Source organism: Simochromis diagramma, unplaced genomic scaffold, assembly GCF_900408965.1.
Source record: "Simochromis diagramma unplaced genomic scaffold, fSimDia1.1 OVJJ01000321.1, whole genome shotgun sequence".
In the NCBI taxonomy this organism is placed as follows: domain Eukaryota; kingdom Metazoa; phylum Chordata; class Actinopteri; order Cichliformes; family Cichlidae; genus Simochromis; species Simochromis diagramma.
This window is the reverse complement of record NW_024386772.1, coordinates 14861127-14879514: the sequence shown is the minus strand read 5'-3', so window position 1 is coordinate 14879514 and position 18388 is coordinate 14861127. Positions and strand designations below refer to the sequence as shown.

Below are 18388 nucleotides of genomic sequence, written 5' to 3'. Positions count from 1 at the left end.
TTTTTCAGCCGTTTTCCGTGCCGAGCATGAATCCTCAAGAACTGCAGTCCTTATCTAAAGCCTGCCAGGAAACCACAACTCGTGCTGGCGCTCACTCACATAGTAGATGGACTGGTTCTTGTGCATTTTAGGCACTTTATAAAACATGCCTCATTCACCTATTGACACACATTTGTATGAATGTGTGTCAATGGGTGAATTGACACTTTTTTCTACGCCTGTGCATCAAGTGAATGCCATGGGTTCAAATTTAATTTACTCCCTTTGTAGCTATTTTATTTTAATAAAAATGTGACTCCTTTTAAATCAAACATTGTTTATTTTATTAACATTTGCAGTCACAACCTCTTTAAAAACAAAACAAAATACTCCACGGTTATATGAGGAAACTGCTGTCTGGGTTACATAAAAGTGTGTTCATTTAGTTGAGCTGGTAGATCAGGACATTGCACTACTGCAGAACAACACAATGGCATGTGGTGAGTGTGAAGATGGTCCAGGTTTCCTCCTCCTGCGCGTCCCCTTTTCCTCTTTTTTGTCTGAAGAAGTCAGGGTCATTAAAATCTGCATGGAGGAGCTGATGCTTTGGCACATGACTCAAAGTCTGTAGAGAAGCCGTCCTAACAAATGTTATCATTTCACATCTGAACTGTCTCCAGCTGCCAATAATCTGAGATAAGAAAACCTATTGTTTCCAAACTGATTCCTGTCAGCTGGCAAAAGTCTGGCACTGTTGAGCCGAAGAAACCGGGAGACCTTTTGTCTTTTTAACTGTCGTTTCCTCCTCCTGGTCTTCCTCTTCAGAGCTCTCCTCGCTCTCAGAGTGGTGCTTGCCGTTAGTTTTGTGGCTTGCTCCGTTTTCTACTCGCCCGTTGTCGGTGGAGGCTTTGTTGGTGGCACTGACATCCTCGAGCTCCTCTTCATCTTCAACACAGGAATCTGGATCTTCGTCTTGTTCACCGTCGCTGTCGTTGCCTTCGTCTCGTCTCTCGTCGCTGCCGCTCTTTTTCTCCTTGTCGATCACAAAGAAAGGCTGAGCCTGTGCCAGAGGTGTCGTATCCATGTCTTCATCTTGGCCCGTACTGGAGAAGATATAATAGCATAAATTAGGCTGACAAACCAAAAATATTTTCATTTAATAACCTCACATAGCATGTTTCCAGCTATGGTTTAAGGCTGCTCCTGCACTATATTTGGAGAGCCAAACGGTCAAATATGCCGTTAAAAGTTGACACCTCATTCATGTCAGCGGTTCTTCATTCTAATTAGATTGGAAAACAAAACAGAACAAACACAAACTTAAATCTGATTTTGTGGTGAAATTTTCCTTTAATATAACAATTTGCTTTGAAACCACAAACAAGCAGCACGAGAGTCAATATTAGAAAGGTGCCAGTGTTGTTTCGTAAACACCGGGATTCAGTCAACATTCAGCGCGGTGATTTGTCAAAGCGTTCAGAGCAGAGTCTCACCTGGACGGCGCTCCGGCCACTCTCATTTTCTGCCACATGTAGTTCAAGAACATGGAGGCCTGCAGCAGACGCCCAATCCTCTGCATGTGTCTCTCTGTGGGGAAAATGACCATAAATAAATAAAAAAGAAAGTAAAAAGTCTGTTAATTTACAACAGTTATTTTTTCCATGTAGGAAAATTGATTGTACTCATGTATATCATGTTTAATAAACATGGCATAAAGACCAAAACATCCTTTTTTCTATTGTCTATCCAGTTTCTCTAATGAACCACATACTACAATCAAACCCCTGCAGTCTGAACTCTTTACATAACATTGCACACACCTAATTTTCACAGAACGCTACAAGGAAAGGGTCACACTTGCAGTTTTCATTCCTTTAACTCTAGTGTTGTATTCCGTATATGAGACACTTATTTGTACGTTTCTGAGTGTTTCTAAAGTTTAGATCAATCTGTGGCCACTTTGAGTAAATAATCAGAGTAAAAGCTTTTTCTTCTTTTTTGTCTGATGCAGTTTTGGTCTCTGTTCGTCAAAGCACTCGTCCCCTCTGCTAACCTGTGTATGGAATGAGGCCCTCAAGGTGTGATCGGGCTCCCTGGTACTGCAGCAGCTCTTCGGGGGGCAGGTGTGTGAGGAGCACCTGTAGGACAGCCTGGGCATTCAGGCAGTTCCTGGCGTTGGTGTTCCACACCACACAATAGCGCAGAAGTGACTCTGAGTGGATCCAAGAAAACAGAAGAAAGAAAGAAGGAAACTTCTGTATCACTGTCTGAAATGACAGGTATTGGTATTGTGTAAAAACGCAGTCATTCTCTTTTTAACAGGCTACCTTTTTGATCCTGTCGAAGCTTCAGCAGCGTCTTTTCCAACAGCTCGGAGCTATTCTCTCCTTCACGGATCGCTGGAAGCAACATGGGACAACTAGTCAGAGTCAGCAGACAGTCTGTTCATATAGGGTCTGACACATGGACTCAGCAAACTCTCCCCAGAGTCCATCCATTCAGCTGTGTCGATAGCTCAATGTTTGTCTCACTTACGGCTGTTCTTGGCAATGGCACAGTTTTGTCTGGTGCCATCTGAATGTCATGATTTCTCAAAAAAAACAAACTTGCAGCCAGTGACATGAAGACACCTCCAAAGCAAACTGTGAAACACCAACTATGAACCATTTTATTTTTGTCCAACTATCCTGGTGTGTTCAAATTATACTATAAACAGTGGAAGGATTAAACTACCAAACAAACCAAAAAACTCCTTCTGTGGAAGCCAATCAAACATGGTGTGAAAAATGAGCATTGCTGTTACAAAACAAGACATTTTCTTCCATTTCGATGAAATTGCTTTGTACTAACACAAATAAGTAGTGCAGCAAATCCAAAATACTGAGACGTTACAGCTTCAGGTTAACAATATGTCACTGCAGTTTTAACTACATGTCACTGAACAAAAGAGAATGAGCGCAGAAACAAGGTGTGTGTTATTATATGTTCACAGACCCACTGTTTGCCAGAGCTGCATGCGTCAGTGCTCGAGTGACTCAACGTTTAAAACAAAGCAGCCGTACAGAAGAAAAATAACAACATTCCAGGTAACCACAGGTGAAAAGCTAAAGGACAGGCGTAGATGAGCATCTAATTTGGACTTTACATGCACACAGCTAATCAAAGTCAGACACTAAAGACCAAAGTGTGATAGATCCGTGTGACAGAGTCGGTACCTTTGATAACAGTGAGCACGGTGTGAGGCTGGTCCAGTGAGATGGCGAGACCCAAGGCCTTCAGATATTTCTTCCCGTGGAGCAGATTGGACAGCTCTTGCTGCCTTCAGACACAACAAACATGCAGGTGTGGGTTCATAGGCAGAGACACAAACACACGCGCACACACCTGTACATACTGCAGGGAATTTGTATCATGATCACTTATGTTTATTTCCCATTAATTCAATAAATGTGCTGATATTTATTCCAGTAAAATTCAACTTCAATTCTTTTTGTTAATGATTGTAGAAAAAAAGAAATGAATTGTCAGTGACCCCCTGACAGCCTGTAGGCCTCTTTTTCCCATCATAACAGAAAAAGTTATTATAGCTCATTGCACAGACTATCCATTTACCGTGGACTCACTAATGGTGGAAACACAGAAACTTTCCTGTCATTTATTTATTTTTCTGTCAATTACTTTGGAGTAATATGAATGGAAATGAGGGTGGGCAGTCTGTATCAATAGGGAACGCTGTAAAACGTAATAAAGAAAGAAAATATAGTTAAAAATGATTGTTTCAGATAGTTGATGAACTGTGGGCCGGAATTTGTGGGAATCATGCAAAGCTACTTTAGCAAGAATAAAAACATGGAGCTGAAATGTACTCTTTAAAAGTGCAAATTAACATTTAATACAGAAATAAATTCTTTATTGTTTCACATACTGCAAACCTAAAGTTTTTTGTGCTTATCAGAACAGCAAAGCACGCACTCCCACACTCATACTTTACTGACAGCTTTGACCTGCGAACCTCCACAGCCAAGCAAATCACAAAAACCATCTGAGGGACTTGCTGACAGGCAGGATGTCAAAACAGATGGAAAAACAAAAGCAGATCATGTCTGAGTGATGTTGAGTGATCCTTTCCACACGCCTAAAAGCAAAACAAAGAGTGTGTCCACCCCTGCAGACGGAGTGGAGAGGAGGATGGATGGTGCAGGTGTGCCTGTTCTACGATAGTAAATCCCTCTTCTTGCTGTCAGAGATCGAGTCGTGTGCAACTTACTTGAGTATCTGATCTTCCTGTTTCGCCTGCTCCTCTGCCAGCTCTATTTCAGTCACATCCTAGATGTGCACAACAGAGAAAACTGTTGATCTACTGAACACACTTTTTTTTTTAAAACACAGAAAGGGAAAATAAATTTAAAAAAAGCAAACATTACCACCTAGATAATATGTGCACTGAATCCCTCTTAAGGGATACTTCAGAAGGTAAACTCCCTACTGTCCCAACAACACAGCTACCTGACTGATCACTTGGTGCAAATGGTGATAAAAAAAACAACCAAGGAGTGAAGTTAAGTGCCTGCTGAACATGGAAAGTATTTATTAACTGTTAAAAAAAAAAAAAACCCAAAACAATTCTTCAAGTTAAAACTTCAAGTCTCATTGTCCATTTCAATCTTTATTTAACTTTGTGGATTACGCCGTTTTTAGGTTAAAAACATTGAAGTCATAGAGAAAATAGCAACACTAATGGCAAAACAAGTGAAACTCTTCGTTTCGGTGGTCAGTATTTGTTTAGAAGACTGACTGCTAAGTGTTTAAAGCCAAAGTTACCTTCCCTTCTTATTCCCTATCCAACTGGAGGCTAGCAGCCGAATGCTACTTACCGACCACACGGTGATGTTAGAGTCTGCTGAGCCAGTAACCATCTTGTCATCCTTGCGACTGGCGTGGAGACCCCACACTTTGTCCTGGTGGGCATCCAGTGTCTTCACACACTCATTGGTCTTGATGGTCCACAGCTTCACTAAACCATCGGAGCCACTATGGAAAACAATTATTAATTACTGTGTGGAAACCAGACACAGCGTGAAAAACTGGCATAGCTACCATTATGTCATTTGTTGGGTTTCCACAGTCATGCTTTGAAGCCTTGAAATGAGCATATCCACTGTTGCCACAGTCAGACCACGGATCAGGATACGTCTGACTGTGAAACCACTGTCTAATGATTTGTTGATTACAAGTCATTCACCAATGTATTTATAATATGTGATCCTCCTTTATGAAACATAGTATGACCAAGATTTAAGAGACAAGCTAGATTTTTTTTTTAATAATCAATATGACCCAAAACATGTGAGCGAACCCACCAGACCTGATGTTACTGATTTACAGTCCAGTTCTCGTGTAATTTGGCATACGTTGTCATTTTCTCCCCGTTTCCCTTCCTTAAAAACGGCTTCTTGACACTCTACCCTTCCACTGACCATTTCTGATGAGACTTCAGTGAACAGTAGTTGGATCAACTGAAAGGCCAGTGCATCTCACAGATCCTGTCTCCCATATTTGCTGAATTTTTCCCTCCCCTCATCGACCTGACTTTCAGATACTGCAAACCTGCTGTAGATAGATTCTTCTGTCCTCCACTTATTTTCTCACTTTTTTAAGGACTCACTGCAAATCACAGCAACTTTTTAGCTCATAGCACTTTGGAAATAAACTTGTTGGTGCAAAAGCACTTTTTTTTTTTTTTTTTTTTTTTAAACATGTGGTATTATATTGGTTCTCTATTATCTATTAGATATAATTATGAGTTAGGTGTCGTTTTATGCTTGAATTGTTCATTAGGTCAGTGTCAAGTGACTTTACAAATAAGAAAAAAAAACAACAAAGCCATGATTTTTAAAGTCTGGATTGGGCATTCACATCAATCCGCAGCGTGGGCGTGTATTTGGTTTCGTGTTCGGTGCATTTACCTGGTGAGCAGCTGAGTGCCTCGGCTCACAAAGATGACCTTAAGAACCGATGCATCGTGGCCCTCAAATGTCTTTAAAAAAGTAGTAAGAACAAGGAATATAGCTACAAATTAGACCTCACTAATGTCTGAACATGATTACTTTTATGCAACACCATAAGACTGCTGTGATTCTGACACGTGCACAGTAAATGTCCCACCTTGAGGCAGCTGAAGTCTTGCAGGCTCCACAGCTTGGCTGTGCCGTCTGCAGAGGTGGTGGCCAGCACTTGGTCCACTGGAGAGAAGCAAACGGCCCAGACGCCACGACGGTGGCCCCGAAACACCCCCAGCAGGCTCACCGTTCCCTCCCCCGTCAAGGACCACAGCTTGGCTGTGCGATCCTGGGAACCTGAAGCCAGCAGCTTGTCATTGGGTGATACGGCAACACTGTTTACATCCTGGAGACATGACGTGGAAGGCAGAGGAGAAAAGGACCAGACGTTTTAACAAAACTGATGAGCTTCCTATAAATGAAGGTTTGAATGAGTACATTTTTTTTTTTTAAAAAGACTGAAGTAATAACTGAATTGGGATCAACTAATGTGATGAAGTTTCCAAAGAAATTCATGATCTCCACTCCTGTTGCCACACCTGCAGTTCCACCTTACTCTTGAGTAACCAATATCCTACTTCGGTTTAACCTGGTATAAAGAAATACGCATAGCACACTATTAACTGACTTTTAATTGCTCTATTATGCTGCCAAGTAAGATGAGGGCAGGTGTAGCAGGAAAGATTACTTTCCAGCATCGTCCTGGAAATCAGATTCACGCCTGAATTATTCTGCATTTCCTTATCAGAAGAGGCCAACTTGTTTAAAGCTGTTTACATAACTGGTGGCTGACTCACCAGTCTGTGTGTCTTATTATACACAACATCTGTGGAGTTATTTAAAAAAAGAAGCATCATAATCTAAATTCTTCTTGTTTTAAATTATATTTAAATAACAATTACTGACTCGCAGTCTTATGGCTCCTCTAACCTTCCTGAGTCAGGTGTTTTGCAGAATATGAAGATGCCACAGTGAAGCCTTTAAACAAAAAGAATTCAAGGGATGAGTGGGTAAGTGGGTAAATAAGACATATTTACTAGGGGTGCAACGATACTCATATCGATATTGAACCGTTCGATACAGTGCTTTCGGTTCGGTACGCATATGTATCGAACAATACAAAATTTGTAATTTATTTTATCAACTTTCCTTCTGACGATGCTGTCTGTGTTGAGCGCTCAGTGAATCTGCGTTCGACTACTCCGCCTAGGCTGCACTGTGGAGCGCAGATCCACTGAGCGTTCAACACAGACAGCATCGTCAGAAGGAAGAACGCAGGGCAAGCTAGCAGACAGAAGTTAAGCTCTCCTTGCAACATGGCAAATTGAACCTCCCCCACCCTCATTCAGATCTGGCGTTTGGAACTATTTTGGTTTTCATGTGAGGTATGACCCTGAAGGTAAGCGCGTTATGGACTAAAGTAAAACAGTATGTTGGATGTGCCACGCAATGCTCAATTACATGGGTGGGAACTAGTGTGTTAGCACAGTTAGCTCGTTAACGTGTTGGCCGTCTAGCCCCACACACAGGGTGATCAGGGGTAGCTCGTTAACGGATATTTGCCGTGTTGTGGCGTTAACGTCATTTCAACGAGATTAACGCTGACAGTACTAGTGGGAACACAACGAATATGACTGCACGTTTACGCCGACATCATCCTAGTGCAAAGACAAGTGGAAGCAGACAAAAACAACAAGCATGCATGCTACAAACTTTACCCGAGTCATTTAGACAGCCGTTAGCACATGATTCCCCTTATGGGGACCTGATATGTTTAATATTGTGGCGAGCTCAGACAAGGTGGAGACGGAGGTGTCGTTTGGTCTTGCTTCCCGTGAGCTAGCCAGGGAGCACAGCCGTTTATTGACATCTGCAGAAGATCACTGCCGCTAGCTAACTGCTCAGCGCGGCAACCACACAGCAACAACAACAACACACAGGGCGCCCTCTGACCCCGGAAGGACACACCGTCGCAGCGAGAGGGCGTCACCCGTCACTATGGCAACATAAACAAAACATAACTGTACAAACAGAACCCCGAACAGCCCTCTGACCCGCTACATAGCCCCCACCTAAGGGGTCAGTCGTCCCCGACGACCCCATTACCCCACACAAAGTCCTGCAAATGTCCAGGTGCCTTCTTTTGGCGCACCGACCGGTCACGACCGCGGGGGAAAAGTCACTCGGGTCAGAACATGGGGTGCCACCATCATCCCACTTCTGACACCAATGTGGCGAGCTCAGACAAGGAGGAGACGGAGGTGTCGTTTGGTCTTGCTTCCCGTGAGCTAGCCAGGGAGCACAGCCGTTTATTGACATCTGCAGAAGAACACTGCCGCTAGCTAACTGCTCAGCGCGGCAACAACAACAACACACAGGGCGCCCTCTGACCCCGGAAGGACACACCGTCGCAGCGAGAGAGCGTCACCCGTCACTATGGCAACATAAACAAAACATAACTGTACAAACAGAAGCCCGAACAGCCCTGACCCGCTACAATATGCTGCTGAGAATATAGCCCAGAAGAAGCGTATAGTATAGCTTTTATTTTGGAAAGAGCCATTTCTCTGTAATAAACTCTCTTTTCCAAAGATGAATGATTCCTCAATCAGATACAGGTGTTACCGCACCAGATCCGCGGCCCCGAACCGTAGTAAGGAAACCTCTGGCAGTTACTTGAAGGTTCCGTAACTGACTAGCCGGCAACAGCTTACTATACAGGTCAACTCCGCTAGCAAAAAGATCGAAGGAGGCGTAGGAAACTGCTTCACCGAACTTTATTTCTTCTCTAAGGCACGAACACCGCGTACAGTGGGCTGAAACAGTTTACTCACAGCGAGCATCGCCGACACAACTCTGGCTGTTGAGGGAGTTATTATATTCCTTTTATTTATTTTCTTTTCGTCTCTTCTGTAGCTAACCGTTACTTTTTCCCCTTCTCCGCTCTCTCTCTCTTCACACACACACCAGGCAGTCCCGCTACACACATCCCGAATACATTTCCCATCAGGCTTCATCCTTAAAGGGCCATGCCTGTAACACAGGGCTTGCAAAATCGCTAGCCCGACGTCCCGGGGCTAGCGATTTTTCCAGTGGGGGTACCAAAATCTATCTCTGCCCTGCCCGTCGGGCTATCATAGGAAGGAAAAATATATGTCAGTGCTTTTGCATTCTTTCAGAAATGTAGCTGGGTAATTATGTCATTGGCATCGGTGAGCCACTGTCAATATGTGACATATTGAAATCGCGTTTGAATTTGCGCTTGTTTTTTGCTTTCACTTTGCAAATGTCCAGGTGCCTTCTTTTGGCGCACCGGCTGGTCACGACCGGCGGGGGAAAAGTCACTCGGGTCAGAACATGGGGTGCCACCATCATCCCACTTCTGACACCAATGTGGCGGGCTCAGACAAGGAGGAGACGGAGGTGTCGTTTGGTCTTGCTTCCCGTGAGCTAGCCAGGGAGCACAGCCGTTTATTGACATCTGCAGAAGAACACTGCCGCTAGCTAACTGCTCAGCACGGCAACTGCACAGCAACAACAACAACACACAGGGCGCCCTCTGACCCCGGAAGGACACACCGTCGCAGCGAGAGGGCGTCACCCGTCACTATGGCAACATAAACAAAACATAACTGTACAAACAGAACCCCGAACAGCCCTGACCCGCTACAATATGCTGCTGAGAATATAGCCCAGAAGAAGCGTATAGTATAGCTTTTATTTTGGAAAGAGGCATTTCTCTGTAATAAACTCTCTTTTCCAAAGATGAATGATTCCTCAATCAGATACAGGGCTCGCAAAATCGTTAGCCCGACGTCCTGGGGCTAGCGATTTTTCCAGTCGGGCTACCAAAATCTATCTCTGCCCTGCCCGTCGGGCTATTGTAGGAAGCAAAAATATATGTCAATGCTTTTGCATTCTTTCGGAAATGTAGCTGGGTAATTATGTCATTGGCATCGATGAGCCACTGTCAATATGTGACATATTGAAATCGCGTTTGAATTTGCGCTTGTTTTTTGCTTTCACTTTGCAATTGTGCGAACTGTGTATAGAGAGCGACAGTACTGATTGGTGAGTGATGATAATTTGCGCACCAATTCCTCTGACATCATCTTAGCAATCGTTAGCTTACTATGCAAACATGACAAGTGAAATCTCCCGCAGCAAGCTTAAACATATGAGAGGTTGATCGCGCAGAGAATCACCTGACCGTTATGTGTGCGTGTGTAAAAGCAGCAGGATATATATTTCAGTTCTGCTGAGCCAAATAAGACAGGTCAGGGTGAAGAAGTGACAGCCAAAGAAAAGCTTACCACAAAATGGAAAAGTTATGACAACAAAAAGAAAGTGCAGCTTTATGGTTTCATGGACAAAAGAATTTCTGTGGCTGCAATATGACGAGCTATATAACCGGGGCTGCACATAAGTGGTCCGCAGGTGCGCATTCGCTGTCAAAAAAAAAAAAAAAAACGCGCACAAGATATGAAGTTGCAACGCGTGTTTGCATACATAAGATTTTCTGGAGGAGGACAGACATTTGTTTAGAACTCTTAAAGATGTCGAAGAAGCTCCTTTAAGCAATTACTTTGGTGTTCCTCCACCTCCAAACAAATGTCAGAAGGAGTCCGAACCACAAAAGAAGCACGTATTCTCGGAAAAGTGGTTGCAGGAGGTGAGCTGGCTTCAAACAAATGATGAACGCACAGAGATGTGGTGCGGAATGTGCCGTGAAAATCCCACTCTAGCGGACAAAAACAGTGCCTTTTATATGGACGCAAACGCGCGTTGCAACTTCTTATCTGGTGCGCGTCTTTTATTTTGACAGTGAATGCGCACATGCGGACCACTTATGTGCACCTGTGTAAATAACATAATGTTCTGCCGGGTGTGTTGTTGGTTTTCTCTCGATTTCTGAGTCGACAAGCGCCTTTGTTACTGGGACCAGTCATTTTAAGAAAGGCCCCCATTAGAACCCATGAGAAATGCAAGAAACACATTATTGCTCAGTCTGCAATATCTTTCCCAGAACAAACACCAATTGCAAATAACATACTAAAAATAAACCTGAAAATCAGTTTAAAACAGCGTACTATGTTGCAAAGAGTGAACTACCACTGGCAAAATTTAGCAGTCTTTGCAAACTTCAAAAAGCAAATGGCCTAGATCTTGGTTCCACTTGCCTCTTACCCGTGACTTCAGTGGAAATTTCAAATTCAGGATCTGACACAGACTGATTCATGTCCTACACAGTTCTTACAAGTTCATAGAAATTTCTGTTCAATTAGAACCAAGTATTTGAGTTGATGATTGTAATTTTTATACAATGTTGTAATTTGTTTTTCAACAATTTTTTGATTAATGTTTTGTTTCCTTTACAATATTATACTTTAATGTATAATACTGTAAAGGAAACAAAACATCAATCAAAAAATTGCTCTCTTTTTTATTCGGGCTACTTACATTTATTTTGGGCTACCAAAAAGTGAAGAGTCCCTGCCCGAAGGGCTACCAGGGATTTTGAAATTTTGAGAGCCCTGAGATATATTTATTTTTTTAATTACTTTTGTTTCAGCAACATTAAATTTAAAAACTGTACTTTTGAGTTAAAATATATATTTATAATTTTAATAAATGACAAATTAAAAAGGCATGAACATTTGTTTTGTATCGAAAAAATATCGAACCGTGACACCAAAGTATCGAACCGAACCAAACCGTGAATTTTGTGTATCGTTGCACCCCTAATATTTACCCATTAGTCTAATACAGAGAGATGGCCAGTCTTTACTCGTGTTTTCTTGGCTTCCTGCAACTATAATATGAATGCTTGTTATAAGTCACAGTAATTGACCAAGTCAAAATGTTGAGTGACTAAAGTTAAATTGTACTTCTCAGGGAACCAGATAAATGAAATTTTATTTTGGGCAGTCAGCAAACCCTTCAAGCATTTTTTTATAAATCAGATTTGACTGGTGATTCTTTGAATGTGGTTTTTATATCCTAGAGACCACTGATTATGACTCTCTCCTTAATTTATTTAGACCTAAGCTGTTCCCAAGATGGCAGCTACACTGTGACCATGAACCTGTCCTGCAACTTTAATGTGCTGGACAAAATGGACAAGATCTTCTTGGACTGTGACCAGAACGTTCTGCCTTGTACCTTATCATGTGCTTTCTCTGTGGCGCGGGCAGTTAGCTGATGGATGCCTCCTTCTGCAGAGCAGTCTGCAGGTAGATCCCACACCTTCACGGTACAGTCCTGACTACCAGTCGCAACGAATGATGCCTTCATCCTAGGCACAAGCACAAAGACAAGGGCAGATGCACATACAGTCATTTCCCCCTTCATTTTGTATCTGTGTTGTCACGTGTGTAAAGAAAACCAGCTTATTAGACGGCTTGCAGGCGGAGTGTTACCTGGAGCAGGCGATGGAGCCCACAGCATTGGTGTGGCCAGAGCCCTGGGCCACACATCGCACCTGACCACTGTCACTGTCCATATGCCACACACGCACTGACCTGTCCTACAGATGCAATATACAAATGTTACTGCTGACCTAATAAAGGGGGGATAGCAGCTTTTGGTCATATATAATATATAATTCTTCGTTCTTTCTTTTAACCGTACCTTTGCACAACTTGCAAAGAGAGATCCTTTTTTGAACACATCCAGTGTGAGGACCGTATCTGAAAAAGATAAGCAGATAAAAAAAATAAGCAGAGATAAAAATCTACCAACCTGCTCAGCAAGTCCCAAAGCTGAGACAATCACATTGTGTCACCTCTGAATTCTTGCGCAAACACTTGGCAGGAACTTCATTTCTGTTCTTCCAACCTTACTTTAAAAACAGCTGTCCTTAGACTTTTACTTTCTTTTTATTATTAGATTTTGTGCTATACTACATTACGTACATTGTAAGTCTGTTGCAGTTACATCCCCTACAAATAACTATGATGACTTGTTGGCATATGGCAGAGATGTTAAACATAAGGCCTGGGGGCCAGAATCAGCCAGAGAAAGACTCCAATCCGGCCCACTGGACATTTTTGGAAAATGTGAAATCTTGGTCTTTAAACTGTATTTTGATACATGTTACAGCTCGTCCTGCTGATAAAGACCTCATCACTGCCATTTGTATTATACCAGAATTACTACATCAGCATCTCTTTATCATGCAGAAACAGTTGAAATTACAATTATTTATCCTATAATAAGATATCTCAGGTATTAAATGTTTAGTTAAACTTAATTTACATTGAGAGAAAGAGCCGTTTCACTACTCAGGCCCACTCATAGTGGGCTATATGTGGCCCATCATGTAAAATGAGTTTGACATCCCTGCTTTAGTGCTTCTCTTATTCCATGTGAGGTGGTTGCTGGAGCCTATCATAGGCTGCATCCTAAGCAGGTCATCAGCCAATCAAAGGCTCAACACAGAGACCGACAGCTCCACACTCACAATCAAACCTACAGCCAATTTAGAAACCCCATTTAAACTGACATGCATGTCTCTGGACCGTAGTTTGCTGTACATGAACACACATACTGTAGATGTTTCCACATGTAAGCATACACACACACTGCCCTCTGCTGGCGACTCACCTGTGTGTCCATAGAGGATCTGGCAGCTGTTGGTGAGCAGCTCAAAAACCTTCAGCTGGCAGCTGTTGGTGGCCACCACGATGTGACTGTCACCTTTTCCCAGAAACTTCACGTCCAGCACCTCGTCACTGTAGCCCACAAACTGAAGCGGGAGGGTGAATAGAGCAACAGAGGAGAGAGTGACCGTTAATTCTAATACGCAGATACACAGAACAGCAAAAAATAGAAACATAGTGAACCTTCTGAGATGATACCAATGTTTAAAATAACAATTACATAGCTGGTGATGATATATTTTATTATTTTTGTAAGATTTTTTTTTACTTCTCTCTTTCTGTTTACCAGGGAAACAAACAATTCCATAAAATTGGATTTATTTTTAATGTGTATGTAAAAGTAAGAAAAAGAAACAACTAACAGATGTTTGAAGCTGTAGTGTGATGTCATGTAAGTACTGGACCTAAGCAGTCCACTAAGACGTGACCCCAGTACCCACTTGTTGCTGTGTGGTGAGAGCAGGCAGCTGATACAGCAGTATGTTGTGCTCTGCAGTGACTGTGGCCAGTCTAGCTGAGGCGGGCAGGTGAAACAGGTATGTCAGACTACGGGGGTTGTCGTTCTCATCCTCCTCAGAGGCAGAGGGGAGGGTGGAGGGAAGGGTCTGCGTGTAGACACAACGTGCCGTGCTGGCCTCCCACACCCTTAATACACCTAGGAGAAAGAAAGGAGAGAAGATGAGTGACACAGAGGAGATAAAGGACATTTATATAAATATTTGAGGTGATTTAGCAGCCAGACCTTTGCTTCCAGCTGTGATGAAATGCAAGTCCTTGCTCTTTACTCCGATCTCAGCCAAGTCTGTACTTCCAGGAAGAATTACAACACCCTCCACAGCCTGTAAGATCACATACACACAAATAAAGCTCCAGTTTTTCTCCCAAAATGAAGAGCACAAAATGTATTTAAGTTAAAATGAATCTAAATTGACGAGCTTACCTCATAGACTGGAACAGTTCTCTTGGCTTTGCGAGTTTTCAGGTCCCAAACTGTGCAGATCTTGTCTCTGCCAGAACTGAAAGAGCACAGGACTTTAACACACAGCGCTACACAAACAAAAAGGAGTCTGAGGTTGATTTAAAATATCACAGTACCTGACCATGGCGTTACCATCGGGACTGAAGCTAAGAGATGTCACAGCACTGTAGTGGCTCTGCAGGACACACACACACTGGCTGGAGCGCAGGTCCCATATCCGGATGCCACAGTCCAAAGAGGAGGAGAAAAGCTGCAGCAGGTCGGTATTTGGGTGGAACTGGACCAAACTGCACAAAGACACAAAATATTTCCTTTGTTTCTAGTTTCTTCATATTATTGTTAAATCCTGCTACATATGAGCATTTGTAAAAAAAAAAATACTGGCAGCCACCAGTGCTACCTCTCAACCTCCTGGTAGATAAACCCATTGGTATCAATTTGAAACTTCCACATTGCCTCTTTTAAGTTATCACATTAAAATAATTGTGAATCCAGTTCATGAGAGAAGGAAGAGCTGAGTGGAAGACTGACAGATGGACTGGTGTGGCAATAGTGTCCATCACAGACACTGCACCAATCTGCTGTGTAAAAGAGTGCACTGAGTATAAAAGCCAGTTGAGGTGGTTTGGGCAACTGATCAGGATGGCATTTCCAATCCAGATGAGAAATGTCATCTCTCCAGCATGTCCTGGGCATGTCCCACTGGGAGGAAGGAGGCCCTGAGACAGGCCCAGGACATGCTGGCTTGGAAGCACCTTTGTACCTGTTTAGTTTCCTGCCCCTGCAGCTCAGACCCAGATAAGCAGTAGAAAATGGTATGATATATGAATATACATCATTTTAAGACGAGAGCCTGAGACTTACTGTACAACACCAGATGACCCTTTCAGGTTATGAGTGCAATACTGCTTCACCACATCCCAAAGTTTTATTGTGCCATCACAGCCACCTGCAGGTAAATAAATAGAAACAATATATATATATACACATGTAGCAGATATCAGGGAGAAACTTTTCTTTTTAATAAATCATGTGGTAGCTGACCTGTGGCTAGGAGAGTAGAGGTGGAGTCAAAGGTCATACTAGCTACGGGGACAGTGTGAATAGCCCTCCAGGACCGAGTGCAGTTAGCCTGCCTCCAATCCCACTGCTTAAGCAGCAGCGCCCGGCTGGCTGTTACCAGCATCTGTGGAGAGACACGAAGCAAAGACCAACTGAGTCCTGTTGTACAGGGTGACAGCTGAAAATACTGAAAACACAAATGTGACTGATCTAATGAGAAGTGACTCAGGCATTTCTGTACCTCATCATCACAGCTGAGAGCAAATGACGTGATGTCCTCTTGATCATCCTACAGGAGAAAAAACAACAACAAAATATTCAGACAGGAAACATGGAAGTACATTTTATTCACAAAAAGAAAGAAGACTGATAAATCACCAATGGCAATAGTTAGAATGAGGTTGTTGATATAAAGACAGTAAAGATGCAGTAGCCAAGGTTTCTGTGAGACAAAGGCTCATCACAGCAGGCAGTGCTGTTTAATTTGGCAGATCATTTGGGCTAGATGCCCTCCATGATGTAACCCCAAAGCAATTTGGATCTCTTTCCAAGATGAAACTAGAGATTTTTCAATTGTTAGATGTGCATGAGAATGCAGATTCACTGTAAACATATTAGAGCAGATGTTTATGAAGATTTATGAGATGTTTTACACGTCCAGCAGGGATGGAGCAATGAGGATCCGCTTTGTGGTTTCTCACAAAATCGCAAAAAAAACAAAACAAAAACCCCCCAAACACAGTATCTCATTCTCTGACTGGGAGTTTATGAAAGAGTGTTTGGTGCACTGCTGTGCTAATATGCGCTGAGATAAAAAGAAGCATTTGAGATCCCTCTTGTTACAGTTTACCTGGAGAGGTAAACTGTAACAAGAGGGATTGAGGACACTGAGGAAAATCTTAATTTTTCAGTTAAAAAGGTAAGCAGACAATTTGGACTTTATCTCTTTGGCTCTGGTCGAGAGCTGGGATGTCTGCGACACAACCTGGTTAGTCTTCTTTGTATATTATAGAGCAGCAAGGCACTAAGACAGGGAGTGATTTCTTCATGGAGGTAACTGCACACATAGGGTGTTTCTGCCATGGGACAAACTGGCAGGTATTACAACCGATGGCTATCTAAATGTGACAGGAACAATGACAGGTGAAGGAAAAGAGTGACTGAAATTGGTATTTTCCCACTGAATTAGACACCAGGAGGTGTTGTATAAGTCACAGCTACAAATTAACCATGTTGTAGATATAACTAAAATAGTTAACTTCCCCAAAGCAAAATAGCTGAATCACACTGTGAACAAAAACTCTGAATGATGGAAGTTTAACAAATCCAGATGATGTTCTGTCTGCTGAGATCACCTGTCTGCTGCTCTTCACATTTCAACCTTGGACACAGAACTTGACTGTAATGCACTTGTTCAAGTCCAAAACAAAACTAGATTTCCATTGCTCAACAAGAAATCAACAAATGCAGATGAAGTTATTAAACTACAGCTGCAAGTTTAAAGTCTTTTAAATGTTGAACAAACATGCACATTTTGTTCACAGCCATCTCTGGGGATGTTGAATAAACAGTGACAAAATGTCTGTGCTTTTAGTTAACCTAATTCTCATCATTATTGCCTCATTGTAACATCTACTTTTACTGGGAGCAGTTTATACGAAATGAAAGAAATGCCAAGCTGAAGTCAGTTCAACTTTTTTGGCGCAGCCCTCCACAACAGACACAGGTTCTCATGTGGCCCTCTAGTAAAAATAAACTGCCCACCCCTGATGTTAGATGCTGAACTCACATGCTCAACACAGTGAATGATCTTCCCAGTGCTGATCTCCAAAACATTGACTCGAGAGCCACAGGTGCAAAAGATGTATTTCTCATCTTTGCTGATCTGAAAAAAAAAAGGGGAGAGGTCAGATTTAAGGTAATCTTGGTTATTGTCATACAGACTTAAAACAGATGTGTGAGACTCTGAAAACATCTGTTTGTCATAATTATCAAGAAACAAAGTCAGGACTTTCTTGATTTTGCTGCACTTCCTGTATACCTTGTGCAATTCGCTCAACTTTATACCAGCGCATTGTTACAAAAGTGTCTAAAGTGTCACAAAAGACATTAATAGAAGCTTCACACACAGAGACACACACACACACATCAAAGCCGAGCACCCACCTGCACTTTTCCCCCTTTGTAAAATGGCTCGATCTTGCTGGAAACAGCATAACTGCAAAGGAACAAGAAAACGGTAACAGTGGATTCAACAACTTCATATAACACCTTAGCCTAGCTCGTGTTAGCTTGCTACATGATCTCCAGCTCACACGTGCAGCAAGTACAACTCACTTGGTTTTGAACTGCAGGTTGGTATTTGCCATCTTGCCCGTGAGAAATGCCCCAAAAAAGAAGTGATGTAGAGAGTACAGGCGGCGTATACTACTTATTTCTCATGTCACACGTTGGCTACAGTCAACACCGCCATCCATCCCGCATGTTGACGGCAGGGTCGCACACGTTGCACGTCATCTGAGCGCACGGCGCGGTGATTGGTCAGACTTCTGTTGTCAACAAATGAACGCAAAAACACCAAACTGGTGGTTTTTAAACTTTTAATTTTGACAGTAAACTTTATATAAAGCAAGGGAAAATAATCAGAG

General features: G+C 42.6%; 1 protein-coding gene across 1 annotated transcript; it reads right to left on the bottom strand.

The window, feature by feature from the left end:
- Window positions 1–296: 296 nt before the first annotated feature.
- On the bottom strand, window positions 297–18263 carry tbl3 (transducin beta like 3). Its single transcript, XM_040051592.1, has 23 exons — window positions 18078–18263; window positions 17907–17958; window positions 17530–17625; window positions 15982–16029; window positions 15723–15864; window positions 15543–15627; window positions 14795–14965; window positions 14640–14715; window positions 14442–14538; window positions 14140–14354; window positions 13644–13785; window positions 12669–12727; window positions 12458–12564; window positions 12201–12333; window positions 6145–6384; window positions 5946–6016; window positions 4854–5010; window positions 4247–4305; window positions 3195–3298; window positions 2307–2378; window positions 2033–2191; window positions 1473–1566; window positions 297–1082 (listed from the first exon to the last, which is right to left on the bottom strand). The coding sequence occupies exons 1-23, from the start codon at window positions 18107–18109 to the stop codon at window positions 710–712; spliced, it is 2784 nt and encodes a 927-aa protein (XP_039907526.1). The 5' UTR covers window positions 18110–18263; the 3' UTR covers window positions 297–709.
- Window positions 18264–18388: the final 125 nt, after the last annotated feature.